This window comes from Harmonia axyridis, chromosome 2 (genome assembly GCF_914767665.1).
Source record: "Harmonia axyridis chromosome 2, icHarAxyr1.1, whole genome shotgun sequence".
NCBI lineage: Eukaryota > Metazoa > Arthropoda > Insecta > Coleoptera > Coccinellidae > Harmonia > Harmonia axyridis.
Window position 1 is genome coordinate 35,877,560 of NC_059502.1, and position 17,132 is coordinate 35,894,691.

Consider the following 17,132-nt stretch of genomic DNA (forward strand, 5'->3'; position numbering starts at 1 on the left):
AAAATTAACCAAGATCGGGCGTAGGCGTATTAGAATTTAAAATAATGGTTCATCCGCATCATCCGATTGTTTGAATCAATCATCTTAAAAAAAAAAACAAAATGTTCAAGCATTTTATAAAATCGAAATTCAGCAGAAGAACTCGAAGCCGCAGGGCTCGCTCTAGAGGGGCGGCAAATATTGGAGGGTGGCATTTTCTACTTTTTCTAAGAAATCGAAATTCCTAGAAAAATGAATTGGAAAAATAGATATACGTTTCACATATATGATTTATAGCGATTCGATTTATGTTTCTATTTCGAAAAACTTGATATTTTCGGTTCTTTTATACAATAAGTTAAATAAATGAAATTTTTTGCAAGGTTTCTGCTCATTTCATAATTTTTTATTGATGTCATACTACACAATAAAACTGCTAAAAATCAAGTAGCTTGGTATAATGCAAGTACTTGATAAATAAATAACTGACTTGAGATGGAAAAACCACTACTTGACTTGAAATCAAGTGAAGCTCGAGCCAAGTAGTTTGAAAATCAAGTCTAGCCATGAATCCCTATAATCGATCCTCGGTTCGATATCTTTTGTAAATTTTCGACAGCACTCAAACTAACTAAATCAAATTATTTTCACTCTACATGCTGGTCCGAAAGTGGTGAAACATGATACCACCCGGTTTCTTCAAAATGGGTATGCCCAATTTTTATTATACTCATATTCTCCATGAAATTCTGATTTCGAAATAACCCACTTGTCATAACTAATCTGCGGTATTTTTTGACGTACGCCAAACTAGTTGTGTAATCGCCATAATTTCGCAAACCTCAATTACATAGAATTCCATTCTTTCATTGCTTTCCAGTAAAATTCAGAAATTGATTTTTATTCAAAAAAATTTTTTTGCTTATTAATGTGACTAAATGCACCCATTTCAAACATTCTGAACAGATTATGACGGAAAATACGGCTTATTTCAGATTTATCAAATTTTCTCTAATTATACCTAATAACGGTTATTTTATAATGTATTGTCATTTATAATTATTATACTATAGTATTACATAATGCATAATCAATAATTTATTATGATAAAATCTTGGATAAAGGCTACTATAAAGATGTAGATGACTAAAAACGAAGAAATTGAAGTGTACTCATAGTTAAATGAAGTTTCAATGATCCCAATATACAGGGTGGCCATTTGAAAACGAAACAGACGAGATTACAGACGAAATAAAGTTTTTCGATAGAAATGCTCGGATAGGTCGATTTCTGTTTCGAGGGGGACAACTTAAGATGTAGGTTACGGACGCATAGCGCTTCAACCCTTGCTACTACAACCCTCACCCCCAAATTTTGAATAGGGAAGATGGGGTGAGTGATACCTCATTTGAAAGGTATTTTTATACTGATTTCAGCACAGTAATTGTTCTTTCATTTTATGCATTAGTTCTCGAAATATTCTTAACTAAGTATTTGAAAATGAAGTGGTGTTTTCATGGCACTTGTAGTGTTTTGTGAAAAATCAACATTTTGAGCTTCAAAACAACCATAACTGTGGCTTGCTTCCTAACTAACTAACGCATGAATATTTCGAGAATTAATGCATAAAATGAAAAAACAATTACTGTGCTGAAATCAGTATGAAAATACCTTTAAATTGAGGTATCACTCACCCCATCTTCCCAATTCAAAAATTGGGGGTGGGGGTTGTAGCAGCAAGGGTTGAAGCGCTATGCGTCCGTAACCTACATCTTAAGTTGTCCCCCTCGAAACAGAAATCGACCTGTCCGAGCATTTCTATTGAAAAACTTTATTTCGTCTGTAATCTCGTCTGTTTCGTTTTCAAATGGCCACCCTGTATTGGTTTGTGTATTGGATTCATTCAAAATAAAATTTTTATGTTTGCTAGCAACGAACTCATGAGTTGCTCGAAAGTAATTTGTAATGTCATAATTAAAATCAAAACAAGTAATAATTGTTATCAATACCTGAATATTGATTTGATAGATTGTGAGTAAAATAGTATACAAACTTTGGGGAAAATCATTCCAGCCTTGCATCTGCAGAAAACCTCGGCGCTTCGCACCTCGGTATGCTACCTTGCCACTCGGTATGTAATATATTATTACATGGCTATTTATCATACTGAATTAGGTACATCAAGAAATATTTAATTAGAGAGACGAGTTGTTTTTAGTCCTTAGAATTAGCCAGTCTGGTTTAGTATGTATATCTAAATCGAAAACAAAAAAAAGGCTCCCAAGGAAAACAGACATTTCGCTAGATTTTCCAAATTTCATTTGTGCCGAAGGTTACAATATAGCACTTCCAGTTCGTCGTAGAAGTGAGCGTAAACTCAGTAGTTGCATACATCAATTGTCAATGCAAAATATTGTTGAAGTAATATTAAAATGATGTTTACCAAGGTGGTTTCCAATGCAGCACCAACTCCGGAGGATCCTAGAATGAACATGTAGAGAGGGGCACCTTTACAAGGCTGAGAGAATGGCTCCAGCGAGCAGTCGGTCACAGAGACTGGTGACTAAACTGTACTCTTTATACATTGGGAATAAATCAACTTGAGTTATAAATTTTCGCTTGTGGTTGCTGTTGAAGTTCTTTTGAAACCATGGAGAAGGACCATCATCAACCTGATTCTATCGCTACAGTTACTATTAAACCGGAGTATCCTCCTTCGGAGTATGCTTCTTCAGAACCACCACCGGTAAGATGTTATTGTTATTATTTATTTAGCCTTTAAATAATGGAAGTTGATTTTTTTGTGGCCTTGAATTGTCAAGAATGAAAATTTGAATTTTAGGAATGAAAATATTGTTCAAATATTTTTCTCGTACTTTTTCTCTAGAGCGCAATTAGTTGAGGATCGCTTTTTGCATTTTCCATGGAAGATTAATTTTTACAATGAATTCTATGTAATTAATGGAATACAGTGTTGCATTCAAGGGAAGCATAGTCAAATTCAAAAGTCCTTCAACCACATTTTTGATATTACCTCAATTTTATTATTTATTTAATTTGTCTGGCTATTGAATAATCGTGCTGATGAGGTGGTCAATTATTGATTTTCATACAAATATTTATTTCACTACTGACGGGTAGTTTTTTTGAAATTAGAATTAAAAATTTTATATTCATCTATATCATCCGAAAACATCAATCGAAAATGACAGGATATTTTATCTCTGAAAATCGTTCTATATTGAGGTTGGAAATCATGTTCAGTCATTGTAATTACCAAAGCAAACATATTTTTTTCACAATGAATTTTTCAATCTGTTTTAGTTAATGAGGATGAGACTTTTATGAATATATGTTTTGAATATGAATCCACCAATTACAGACAAAAATCATTCAAACACAAAACAAAAGGTCTTGATATTTGAAATGTTTTGACCATATTGTAATACTGTATTTCAGGGCTATGAAATTTGTAATACAAGCGCTTTTTGGTGTAAATAGTGAACCTAATGTAATTCGATGCATTCAAGTATTACGAAATTTCCTCGTAGAATATGATATTTCAAAATTTGATTTAAACCAGACGAAGAAGATAAAATGAATGCTTTGATAGCCATTGAAAACTTCTCTGATATATATGCTGTTTACTTTTTCGATCATTAAAAATACAAGAATGTTGATACTTATTATTTTATTGTTGTTCAACAACAAATTGCAAAACCATATCATCCATTCGTTCGAATTATCGAATTATCTAACAACGAATAGGAAGTTTGTCATATATTTATGCATATTTTGTCTGATAGTAAAAAAACGTGCTATATTGAAATTTTCCTACTAATAAGATTCTCAGAAGATCACGTTTTTTTGAAGGGACATTTCAGATAGATCAGGTTTATATCATTTTTCTGATTGTCCCAAATAAAACATAAGTAAAAATTTGAACGATTCGAATCCAAACTTGAATATAATTATGAAAAATAACAAAATGTCAAAATCGATTAAATTAGTCAGTCAACATCGAAAATCGCTTTCGCCTTTTTTTGAAGTGGGCAACATTCGACAAAATCAGTTGATTAGTCAACAATAACGGCCGTAATACCCGGAAAACCTAATAACATAGAATAAGTTTTACCTTCATCCAGTTGTGTACGCTTATCAGCATAATAGTCATGAGTCGGATCGTATTAAAACGAAAATTTAAACAGATATAGAACTAGTGATTCAGAATTCGCTCTGACGAAAATGTGCTCTAATAGGAAGACTGTCCCAGCTGTCTTGCTAAATAACCATTTACGTTCAACATAATAAAATATATTGTTAATTTGTTTAATATTTAATTATTTCCTTCTATAATACCATGAATCTCTGGAAAGCGTTTGTCATAGGATAAAGATTTGATTCAGGAACGTATAAACGTTCCTGAATCAAATCTACTACATAAGTAGTAGATACTACTATAATGTATAATGTAACGCTGTGCGAACAGTTTCCTTTCTGTTTCGTATTCATCAGAAATTGTGAAATTTCATCCATTGTGATAAAACACATGCACTAAGTATAAACGATATTTCTATTATGGCTTTAGGAAAAGGTTTTTTTGTAAATTCAATCATTCGACTGGTGGGCTTTGAAATTAATGGATTGGATTCTGGTCCTTTAGAGGATTAAGTAACCACACTCTTCAGCACGAAATTTCATTTGGATTTAAAAATTTTCTACAACGATGTTGTCATCTTTAGAAACTAAACGTAACTAAATAAAATGAAGCAATAAATGTCGGATAAAAACAAATAAGTAAATATACCGTAGACAATAGTGTGGTTGTCTTCAACCTTCAAAATACTGAGTCGACTGTGAACTCCAATTATGTATTTCATGATAAATTTTTAAAACGAAATAAAACGCAAAAAGCTGTCATAGTTTCTAATAAAGCATTGGATTAACGAGAATTTTTCGATATTTAACATTAAACATGAATGAAAATTCAATCATGATCCATCAGCATTCTATCTATTACTTAAGTAATAGTTACCAAAAATTTAAGTTTACTGGTTGTTAAACCAAAAGCGTCGGTAACTGATTTTACCTACCTGTTAATTACTTACCGACGTTTCCATATAGGAATACATTCAATTTCATAAAATTTAAGAAACGAAAATGTGATACTTTCAATATATTTATTAACAAATTTCTTACATTAAATATAAGGGTAACTATACAGTTAGTGTACGAAAAGAATTGGTATTCAATTCAATGTAACTGGTGTGTCGGAAATATCACATTCATAAAGGTCTTTCTGACTTTTCAGTAATAAGGTACAAATTATTTTTCAATTCTTAATAAACAATTCTTTAAAGATTTCAAGGACTTATTATCGGAAATTATAAATCAGAATTACTTTCACTGTCCGCTAGAACTTTTTTCGAAAGCCATTAGAAATTAACTACAAAACCTACGAACATAAACAAAGACCAAAAATTAAGGACTCTTAATATAAAACTAATTACCAGAAGAATATACGATAGGAAATCTTGTTGAAATATTTAAACCCTTAACACTATCATGAAATTGAAAGTGTTAGTACGAAGATATCGAATTCAATATTTTACCCTTGGTTTGTTTTGAAGTAATGCCATTTATGAATTCTAATTCAATTTGTTTGATCGATGATGATATAGCATCGGTATTTATTCATGATAATAAGCAATGAATCCACCATGATGAAATTTGTTATGTTCATTGGTAGGAATTTTCCGTCAAAAAAGTTAATTGTTAAACAGAAAATAATTGCGTGATATCTGCAGTTTGTTCCTCAGACTTGGCTCATAGATAGTTTGAACTATATTTGATTTTTGAGACCATTAAGTCCTGATCCTACTCTACATATCAAAATAAAATTAAATCAAGTGATTTCGAACGAATCCATTTGATTCAGTCTAAACGTGATCAACTCCGTTATTCTCGTAATATTTGTGAAAGTCCGCTTTGTGTTCGAACGATAGAGAATAACTGTTCTTGTGGTTATTACTAGCTAACTTGGACGACAAAAAGTATGAAAATATCAGAAAACTGGATTTCTGATATTGCAAAGATGTCGGTTTTTATCGAAACAGTGGCGTAGACAACTGCGTTTTATGCATTGTTGACTTATCGCTGAAGGTATTCAAACAATGAACTATGATATTCTGTTGTTTCTGGGTATTGCGAATTTGTTATAATTACACGAACCTACCTAATATTGTTCATTGTATCTAAAAAAAAGAATATTCATTTCAATTGAAAGAAATTGTACTTGTTTATCAGCAATTTATTTCAAGCTTTAGGTTCACAGGTGATTTAAATGAATTTTTCGAATATATTTTGATTTGACTTAGAAGTAACTATCATCCCAAACACCGCAAGGTATCATTGGGATTTTGATTATATAAATATAGTAACTATCATCAAGATAATATTTGAGAAAAATTTGGAAATGTTTTCTAAATGAATGATAATTTGGCTATTCCATATTCGAATATGCATGAATTAAAGTATAAATTGGATTATTAATATACAATTCCATTTTACTTTTTTTTGAAAAGTTTCAAATACGTGTTGTTATAATGAAACAATTATTCAAACCGTTAAATTTTTCATTTTCAAGTGAAAAAAGAGATATATACTTCTTAGAAAATATTTATCTGAAAATATAAATATATCAAAAAAAAGATAAGTTAGTACTAGAACTAGCTAAAATTTTGATTGATGATTGATATCTTCAAATGTTGATATCAGTAGGTATAACAATTAATGTCCAATAAATAATTTTCACGAAAGATTTTAAACAACTGTTGACACTCCTAAATAAGCTATTTCATGAATAAGTCTAGAATATAGACTATATAGAAATATAGAATATATATAGAAAATCAGCCTTAATAAATACTCAGATGATTTCGCTCCAATTAATACATATTTAGTGTAGCCTCTTTTTTATTTCTGCATGGAGCGAATCATGGCTCTATATCTTTACTACATTTTTTTATATTGATATACATGTATCCTTTTTTTCTATTATTGTTGCGATAAAGGAGGAAAATAATAAATCATTCTGTAAAATTCTTAGTGTTTATTAGCGTTCTTTGTGGGGCGTTTCCATTCGATCGTTCTAAAACCAGGTATCAAACTCGCAATAGATTCGAATATTCTTAGCTTGGTATTGTTATTCCTTCAGTATATTATCGAAAACCTTTAGTCTGCTCTCGGTTGCATCATAGTATATTTGATGTCAGCTTTGATTATCAATCTGAAAGAATCAAATAATCTCTTTTCAAGGACATATTCTTCCAACAGGTCTTCAGATCAGGCTCGGGAATCGTAACATTGGTCGAAATCCTCTACTAGTGTGAAAAATATTGAAAATTGAAATATATAAATAAGATAAACCAAATTCTGATCCTGACTTGTTAATCAAGTCATCAGAATCAGAGAATATCGACAGGATTGAGATTAGAGTGTAGATATGAGATAAGAAAATTTCAAGCTATTAACATCATCAGAACAATATTGAATTCAATTCAATTCTTTATTGATCCCTAAGACACAGAATAATGTATAGGACAAGTCAACAAATTCAAGAAAAGTTATCGAAAAGATATATTCGATTTATCCATATTAACTTATCTGAGCAAGTTGAGATTCTGCGTGTAGATATGGAATAATAATACTTATTAGGCTTCATGCAGAATTTCGTGTGGATAATGACGTCAGGATCATAGATAATTTAAGTAGAATATCGAAAAAAATGAGGAAAACAGTCAGGAGTGCTTTTTTATTCATGTGTTAATTGCATCTTCGAAGGTCATAAATCTGAATGAGTGCCTATACAGGGCGACTCTTTGATGTGTACATATATTTCATCCAAAGATTCCTGAGGTAAAAAAAAAACACTTTTTTCCTTTACTATTTATTTCCGATTCGATTTTTTTTCTCACTTAGTATAGCAGGCATTTTGGAGTTGGCCGGACTCTGATGGGATTTTATGTTTTGAAAAGATTCATCACGTCAATAAAAACTATATCCCGAAAGTCATTACCTTCGATTCTATTCCATTTGCGAGATAGAACTAAAAATTATATTTTTTATGGATTTTCAATTGCCTGTATCTTTTCAATCGAGCTGAATCGGAAAAAATGATAAACCTCAGGAATCTCCGCAAGTTGCAGACTGACCCTGTATATATGATATGATATTTACAGTTCTGTGGTATCCAAGGGTCCAGTTGGCGCGTAAATGACGATCGCTCAAAAGCTCCTGACTGCATGCTAGTGTTTTCCTCATTTCCATTTAATTCGTTTTTGGATAAATCTTTTTTTCATATTCTCATATTTATTTGTTCAATTTACGTGTCTCAACACTTATGGTCATTGACACGAGGGACTGTTACAATCTCTTTATCATATTTTATTCAATATCAATTCCACAACATTCTTATAATCTACCTATTTGGATAACATTCAGAAAATTTAATGTATTTTCGACTGCATCGTGTGAGCTAAGATTGTCCTTCAGGTTATACTTTAGTCCACATCTACGACGAGTATCCTCGTGTTGGGGGCAGTGTATTATAATGTGCTGTATTGTTTGGCGAGTACCGCAGTATTCGCAACTGGGAGTATCATCATTTGACATCAGATGGCCGTGGGTTAATTTCGTGTGTCCTATTCTGAGTCTTCGAATATTTATCTTGTCCTGTCTTCTAAGGAAACTAATTTTGGGGAGGCTGTCTACTTTGGGTTGGATTTCGTGGAGTTTATTTCCATATTTAAAATACCTATAATATAATGAAATTTTATCTCTTCGAAAAGCGGAATTTGTTACTTTTTTCGACTTTATTGATAGCTACTATCAAACGAACTCAATGATTCAAAAAAAAAAAAAAAATCATACCCTGAAGTAAGACATCATTTTGCAAGCGAAAACCATACAGTCGAAATTTAATCGAAATATCGAAATTCCTTGGACATGAATAAAGATTCCAAAATAATTTATCTTGAAAAATGTATCACTCTGTCTGTACCTGGAAAGGAAATTCATTCGTATGAAATCTATTTCTCAGATACAAGAATCGTCTCCTTTTTATTAGTAAGTTATTGTTAAAGACGAAGTAAAAGGAGGATATTACTGGTTACTAAAATTTTCCTAATTAACACCTTTTAGCAATCAAGCATATTCACTGCTTATGAATAATAGATAATTATGGTATTTTCGAACCTGGATATCCTGTTTCTACTCTCACTACTGAATAACAGTTTGATTATCATGCATTTATATGAAAAAGTAATAATATATAAGTAAATTTTTATGGGATATGCTGTATAATATTTGATTAAAAACTCTTACTGTTATTATAGGGATAGTTCCAATTTTCTAGGAAGCTAACTGTTATAATCTGAATTAAACGTGCTTGAGAGTTCGTTCGCATAGGTTCTTTATTTTTTTTATCCACTCACTATGCGGAAACGGTTGTTTTGAAAAAATTCAAATTATTAGAATAGTCAGTATTCCTACATATTTATAAATTATATTATTTATTATCATTATTATTAATTGTTATTCAGTTGATATCAATTTGAATATTCCACATAGTTAAATTATCCAAATCTTCTAACTAATGGAATATTAGGCTTACGGCTCTGAAGTAATATCCTTTTGTTATCGTCAAATCAATTTGATGTAAAAAAAAATTATAAAATTTCGGAATATTTGGCTTCGTTCGAATTTTCCAAGCAGCAGACATAGATGTCTGATCTTATGGTGAATGGACAGGGAGTTCCACAGGGGTCCATACTTGGACCTCTGTTGTTTATCTTGTATACCAATGAGTCACCTTCTGTTATACCACAGTCATTAACCACTCTTTATGCAGATGATTCAACATTTCTGTTTAGTGATGAAGACCCAAACATTTTAAAGGCCAAAATTATGAATGCTTTATTGAAATTCTCTGCCTGGTCTAGTGATCAATCTTTGTTATTTAATACCATTGAAACGAATTTCATTGCATTTCATCCTCGCCAGAAAACTTTTTCCCCTGACTTTGATATATTGGTTAACAACTCAAACATTACAAAAACCGGAAATGTGAAGTTTCTGGGAGGGTTTTTTGATTCGGATTTGTCCTTCAAGACTCACTGTCTGAGTTTATCAATGTTCTTGAATTCGAAATGTTTTCAAATTAGAAATTTGGGGAAAACACTCAATGTAGATTACATTCGTTAATTTATTTCAGTGAAATACAATCTAGGATTGGTTATGGGATTCGTATTTGGGGGAGTTCTCCTCATGTTAAACATGTGTTTTTGTCACAGAAAAGAATTCTAAGGTGTATTTCAAATGTCTCATTTTTAGACTCTTGTCGACCTGTTTTTGTCAACCTGAGAATTTTAACTGTGGATGGCATTTATAAGTATATTGGATTTGATCACATCGGTGCATATCAATAAGAACAGCTTTTTGAAGAATAGTGATATTCATGCTCATGACACAAGATATAAATCAAACTTCTCTATACCTTACCAGCGAATAGAAATATGTAAGAAATCACATTTAGTAATGGGAATCAAACTTTATAATAGGCTTCCCCAATGTTTTAAAGATATTACCTTAGTGCATAAATTTAAAAAAGAAATAAAGAACTATCTTGTTGACATGTGTCCCTATTCTGTTGAGGAATATTTTGAGAAAACTCATTGAACTATGTGCGGACTGCAACATTCACTTTGCTTGATTTTAAATATTGACTTACCTGTGTGTTTCTAGGGATTTTTAGTGTTTTCTATATGTTTATTTATTGCGTTACTGTATTTGTTCATTAAAATGATTGCTTAGTTCTTGTATTTTAAGGTAAATTCTGGTTTCAGTTTTTAATTCAAATTTTTAATTTGTTCCTATTCTGACTTGTCTTATGTCATTCGATATTATGAGACCAATAAATTATATCTATCTTTCTATCTATTAATTATTGGACTCCCCTGATAGGTTATGCTGGTTTGAAAATCTGGACAAAACAAAAAGACGAAATTATCAAAAGCAAATATATTTATTTTATCTTTCAATCCATTTTTTGCTTATTTATTAATACATCGAAAAAATGGTGTAAGAAGAATCCGAAGCACTCTCATTCGGAACCAACCATATATAAAACCACACCGAAATTTAGATTCAATTGCGTTCAACACTATTTACAGTTAATTATTGAAATTACCGATATTTCATTAAGGCTGTTCCATTTCGTGGTACTATTGCAATTAAACAGTTTGCCTGAGCGTGTTTTTATTTTGGTATTATATTTTAGGTTATTCATTCGAATATAACACGAGGTTGAAACAACGGAATAACACATTCACTATTGTTTATTCAATAGACTGCGGAGTTTGTTGCTTCATCTACTGTTGAAATCTTCCACACTGATCTATGTTGAGATCTAGGTTCCGAAAGAAAAAGACTATATTATCTTCTGGAAATAATGATGGTTTCACTGTTTTTCTAAATGTTTGATTGTTTTGGTTTCTACTCAATGGAAATTCATATTGGATTGATTGAGTGTGAAATGAATTTATTCTCTCATAAAATTTATTTTAGTCAAAAATTGAATCTTCAACTGTTATTTCTTTAGTTCTTGTTGAGAAACTATTGGAGGTTGAAAATTATATTTGGAAGCAGAGAAGAATAAACTAAGTGATTAATTAGAGATTACAAGACCGATATTTCTAGTGAAACTATTTAATATCTTCATAGCTATTTTTGATATGATTATATATAATATACATAATATATAATATTACTTCTATTTTGTTTTCATTGGTTTTAGTACACTACAACTTGCTCTAGGATTGTGAATTTCTCAAAATATAAATTGAAACCATAAAGTAATAAATATAGATAGAGGGATGATGATTAGATTAAGTTGTCGGATAGTGATAAATTTTCAAATCCACAATTTTACTATATAGTTATGAAATGTATATTATATTGAATGAAATATTATTTGAGTGATTCCTGATTAAATATGCAACTTTGAATATTTGGAATCCGATATGTTTCCTTATTATCGAATTAATAATAAGCAGAACCTCATCTACCTGCTGAAATCCAAGGATTGGCAACTTCAGCTCACCTAGTGTCATCGGTTGTTTCACGTCGTTTGGAGCGCTTGAAGTTTGTTTTCTGAATTTCTGAAATATTTAGGTATTGATTTCAATATATTTTGAGTTAATATGAAACGTTGATTCACTATGGGACATAAGAAGTGAGTTTTTTTGTGGAGAAACTTGCGAATTGAGTGAAATATCGTATCACTGATATGTTTTCATTCCCACGCGCTTCATGTCAAATTTGATAGTTCATGTTGGGGATAAAATTTGCTCACTGAAAATGACATACGCTTCCTCTATCTATGTTTATTACTCTGAGATTGGAACGTTAAGTTGAATTGATTGATTTCAAAATGGCCTTCGTGGATACTATAATATTTCCGGCGTTTCCATAGTAACGAGTTTTCCTGTTTCAATTGGTCTATTACTGTGCGGTTTTTAATCGTCCAGTATAATACCACATAGTTTTTGTACAGAAGTGACTTTTCATAGGATCGGAAGTCTGTGTTGACAACCACAAAACGAAAAATATAACCGAAAACAATGTGGTAATGAGTTCATTACAGCACTGTTTTCAGAACTGTAATGAATTCATTACGATACTGAAATAGAGAAATATATTTTAAAGCATCCAGATAAAGGAAATGACAAAGCAAATAATCCCTACATTAATACTGAACTAGTACACCAGCAAAACCAGGTCAACATGTGATGCGTTTTTCTAGTTAGAGTTCAGTCGTTTCATTACTGATTAATTTTATACGCATCCGTTGATTTTCAATCAAAGCGTACCTTTAGTAGGAATAATGAGTTCATCTGTAGCATTAGTCTAATTGATGGCTGAATCCATGTCCATAACCATTGTTCGCTCCATTTGACGACTGATAGATAATGAAATCCAGGTCGTCATTGCTCAAATGGCATGTTGACTGCGTATGACACTTTCACTCCTCACTGTCGAAACATCCATAGGTATTCGATAACATTCGCAAAGTTCACTGGTTTTCACCACCGGTAGAATAAGTTTACTGCTTATCATATTGCTTTATTATTTTCAATAATAGACCATGCAGTCATCCAAATAGAAAATTTTTATTATTAATTTACTGTTAACAATTCAGAATGTTTGAAATTTGAAATGCAAATGATAAAAATGAGAAAAGCACTGACGTAAGGTCAGGAGGTTTGCAGGATTGTTCGAATAGGTATTGATGTAATTTTTCCAAAACATCCTGGTCAGTGATTTGCCATGAAAACATATATGTATTTACACAGGGTGCTTCTTTGGTAAACGAAAAAACTAAAACAGTGAATATGGTTCACCGAGGTGGTTCTGGTTGTACCCCATTTATTGGGTCTGGACCGCCTTGGTTACCGAGATACATGGTGATTCATGAATTTCACTCATTTCTTTCCGAGGTCATAATAAGCGAACCACCCAGCATATTTTTTTTATTTTTGTCACATATCTTTCTTATTCAAAGATAAAATGAATTACCTAATGATCACATGGAAAATTCAGTTCCTGATTACCAAAAAATTAACCCCAAAAAATTAATGTATATCGAAATTTTGAAAATCCGTTTTTAGATTTGAAAAGAGAACAAAAAACAGGACTGAGTCGCTCAATTGAAATTCTCGCGAGACAATTTTGATATACCAAATTTTCACCTTGGAATTGGATATCAAAAAGTGGTTATAAGTCACTTTTGGTAATATACTATTGAAACTATTGGTTATTAACTATTATTAAATACATTAGCTTCCTTTTTTTTCCTTCAGACCAACCCATTGTATAATTAGCAGGATGATACACAAATTTGTAATTAAAAGAAGAAAAATTGGCAAACTCAATGTTCATGATTTAAAACTGATCCCTTCAATATTTTATTGAAATGAATGAAAATAATAAGATCATGAAAGGCTTCATTAGAGACTTTTTGAACGATGATTTTGGAAATTTATCGATTGGTCGTGGAGGCTCTCACAACTGGGCTTCCAAATCACCTGTTTTAATTCTATAGATTATAATGTCTGGGGTTATCTACAACTGTGGTACAGTCTACTGAAATAGATACTCGGGATCAGCTAATTTCAAGAATACAAGAAGTAAGCGAGGAGATGAAAAACAACCCCAATGTAAATCGCAAGTCAGTTCGAAATATTTTCAAACGAGAGCAAAAAATGTATTCAAATGGAGCACATTTTGAGTAGTTCATGTAGTTCGTTCACCATTAATTTGGTATCTTTTTGTTTTATTCAATTTTTATTCTTTAATGTTGGTGTATCTTCCTGGTAACTACACAATGGTTTGGTCTGAATTTATAAAGAGAAAAACTGATAATAGTGAGTGATTTAAAATAACCAGGAAATCGATAATTTCAATAATTCATTACCAGAAGTGACCCATAACCGCACTTTTTGATTTCTCGAAAATTCACTTTCAAGTTGAAAATTGGTGCAGCAGAATTATTTCTGCGGAAATTTCAATAACGCGACTACCTTCAGTTTTTTTCAAATATAGAAACAGATTTTCAAAATTTCGATATACAGGCTGTTATTTCAAGGACACAATCGTTTCATAATTTTCTGTTAATCCAGACCTGGATTTTCCTTGTGATCATTAATTCATTTATGATTTAAATAAGAAATATGTGTGCCAAATAGACTTGTTATCACCTTGGAATGAAATGAGCAAAATTCATTAATCACCTAGTATGTCTGTAACCAAGGCAGTCAAACCCAATAAATGGGATATATCTAGAACCACCTGGGTGTCCTCTATTGGCTGTTGAAGTTTTTCCGTTTACCAATGAAATAACCCTGTATGATATCTGCAACAGAATATCATTTATAAATCAAAATAATTCAATCCCGGACAAAAAAACAAAACGGTACATTTACATTTTGGATATTTTTTAGCTTCTTGTGAGGCTTGGGAGCTTACAATGGGGAGGCAGTAAACAATTATGAAAAACCGTTCATTTATTACAATAACACGAAATAATAGGAAAAATGAGTAACAGAATAAAGTTTCTAACAAATGTAAAGAAACAGAGAATAAATAGATACTCATAAAATTTAGAACATTTGTTTTTACGATAATACCGAGTATTTCTCAACGACTTCCCCTTTTTAGTTTGTAACTTATTAATTTATTAATTTTGTCACTCAGATTAAGGAATGAATAAGCCTGGGTTCGAACATTGTTTTATATACACGCCCATTGGCTCAACTAGAGTTGACTCATGGAGAGGGGTTACCCCACTTTGGAAAAACAAAATCTTTTATGGATTTTTGTTTTCTTTTTAATTGGTTCTTGCATTTTTTTCATTTCTCTGAATCAATAGGGAGTTATGTCCCCATTTAACCTTCCTAGTTACGCTTTTGCACACGCCAAAATAGATAGGACAAAATTCAAACGAAGTTTTCTCGTGAACCATTCGGTTGATTTTAGCAATTAATTTTTTCTCTGTAACTTGATTCATCAAGGACATAACTGTTCAGATGCTGTTCTCAGTTACTTACCATTTTGTTACACAAAAAAAATTAAAGCTAAGATTTCATTCTGAACATCCTGTAGAGTGAATTATTGACAGATGCCTACATTTTTCTGAACATTTCCTCTTTTATTTATTGTGATAACCCAATTTTGAGAGAAATTACAGTATTGCATATGGTACCGTTGTTGAACAAGAAATAAATGGTTGAAATCTCAAAGTTAATTTCAATTGATGCGTTGCACCAAAAGTGAACATAAATTTCATGAAAATGTTGTATTGATGAATTTAGTTATTATTTTTCAACAGAACAGCAAATTAATACGATGAAAATACGTTAATCATATTAATGAAATGTTTTCATCGAGTCAAGGAACAACTTCTATTAAACCAAAAAATTACTCAAATAGATCAAAGAGTTCAAGAAAAAATGAACTATAAACTTCATTGTGATTTTGTCCGTTTCCCTAATTTTTCCGATGTGTATATTTGCATTATTTTGAATGTGGCAAATGAAATATCCTCAATTTCGTTAGGTCGGAAATTATGTCATTATCATTAAAAGCGCATATAATTTCTTGTAGAAGTGGAAGCTCATCTCGATGGTTAGACGTCGTTGACCTCTCATGAAAAAAATATGTCACATTTTATATTTTCAAGCACGTTCATGGCATGAAGTCAACAATAAACAATGGTGAGAAGGAAGTGTGAAGAATATTAGAAGCCATATAATACGGTGAATGTATTCTACATTATTATCATTGAGGTTTCAAGTACACTTCTCTAACAGTAAGAACCAAGAAAGTTTTAGCAACTGATCGATGAATATCAGATAACTTTCCAGGGGATATTTTGCTATCTGGCATCGTAACAAACCCCGATTCTAATTTTTTGATGAGAATGAAAAATTCGATGAAACAATATACAAAAAAATATTCAACTTACAAACAGAACACAATTTTACACCGTCCATGGTTCATTAGTTTCTTCCATAGGTATTTACGAATATCTGAACTTATATATGAATCTATTGTCATCTGGAAGTTACTGTGCTTGGATAGTAACATATTTATTCAAGCTCCTCTTAGGCTTTTAAACTGAAGACTTTCAAGTGTGAAAAATATGAGAAACGAATATTTGAGAGTTTTGTTTTCAAACGTATGATTATATGAATGTATGTATATACGATGCTGCTCACTTATTTTCAATGATGAGTAAAACTTCGTTAAGACGCTCTTCAAGGGACCGACACAAAAGAGTACGTTTAGGAAAAGCGATTCACCCAGAAAAGTAAAAATGCTCAAAATGCTCGAAAAGAATGATTGCAATTTGAACGTAAAATTCATTAAAATGCATAATATGCATATATACTGTTCACCCACTGAGCAGAGAGAAACCTACCAAGGGTACCTTGAGGTTCTTAATTGTTAGCGTGTGAAAGGAAGTTGTCAATTCTGTTAAAGTAACATAACACGTCTTTTGCGTTTTCCAAGGCGGAAATATCTTTTCTGAGCTA

The 17,132-nt window shown here is 31.4% G+C and overlaps 1 protein-coding gene and 1 long non-coding RNA gene across 2 annotated transcripts in view; one reads left to right on the forward strand and one right to left on the reverse strand.

Annotated features, from left to right (window-relative positions):
* The first annotated feature begins 2,418 nt into the window (after positions 1–2,418).
* LOC123673234 (putative mediator of RNA polymerase II transcription subunit 26) overlaps positions 2,419–17,132 on the forward strand; it is a 44,869-nt gene continuing 30,155 nt past the window's right edge. The window contains exon 1 of the mRNA XM_045607702.1: positions 2,419–2,725. Coding sequence (XP_045463658.1) covers positions 2,630–2,725 — 96 coding nt within the window. The 5' untranslated portion in view covers positions 2,419–2,629. The remainder of the gene's footprint in view (positions 2,726–17,132) is intronic.
* LOC123673235 lies at positions 8,410–9,035 on the reverse strand. Its single transcript, XR_006746451.1, has 2 exons — positions 8,911–9,035; positions 8,410–8,794 (listed from the first exon to the last, which is right to left on the reverse strand). It is a non-coding gene; the product is annotated as an uncharacterized LOC123673235 (long non-coding RNA).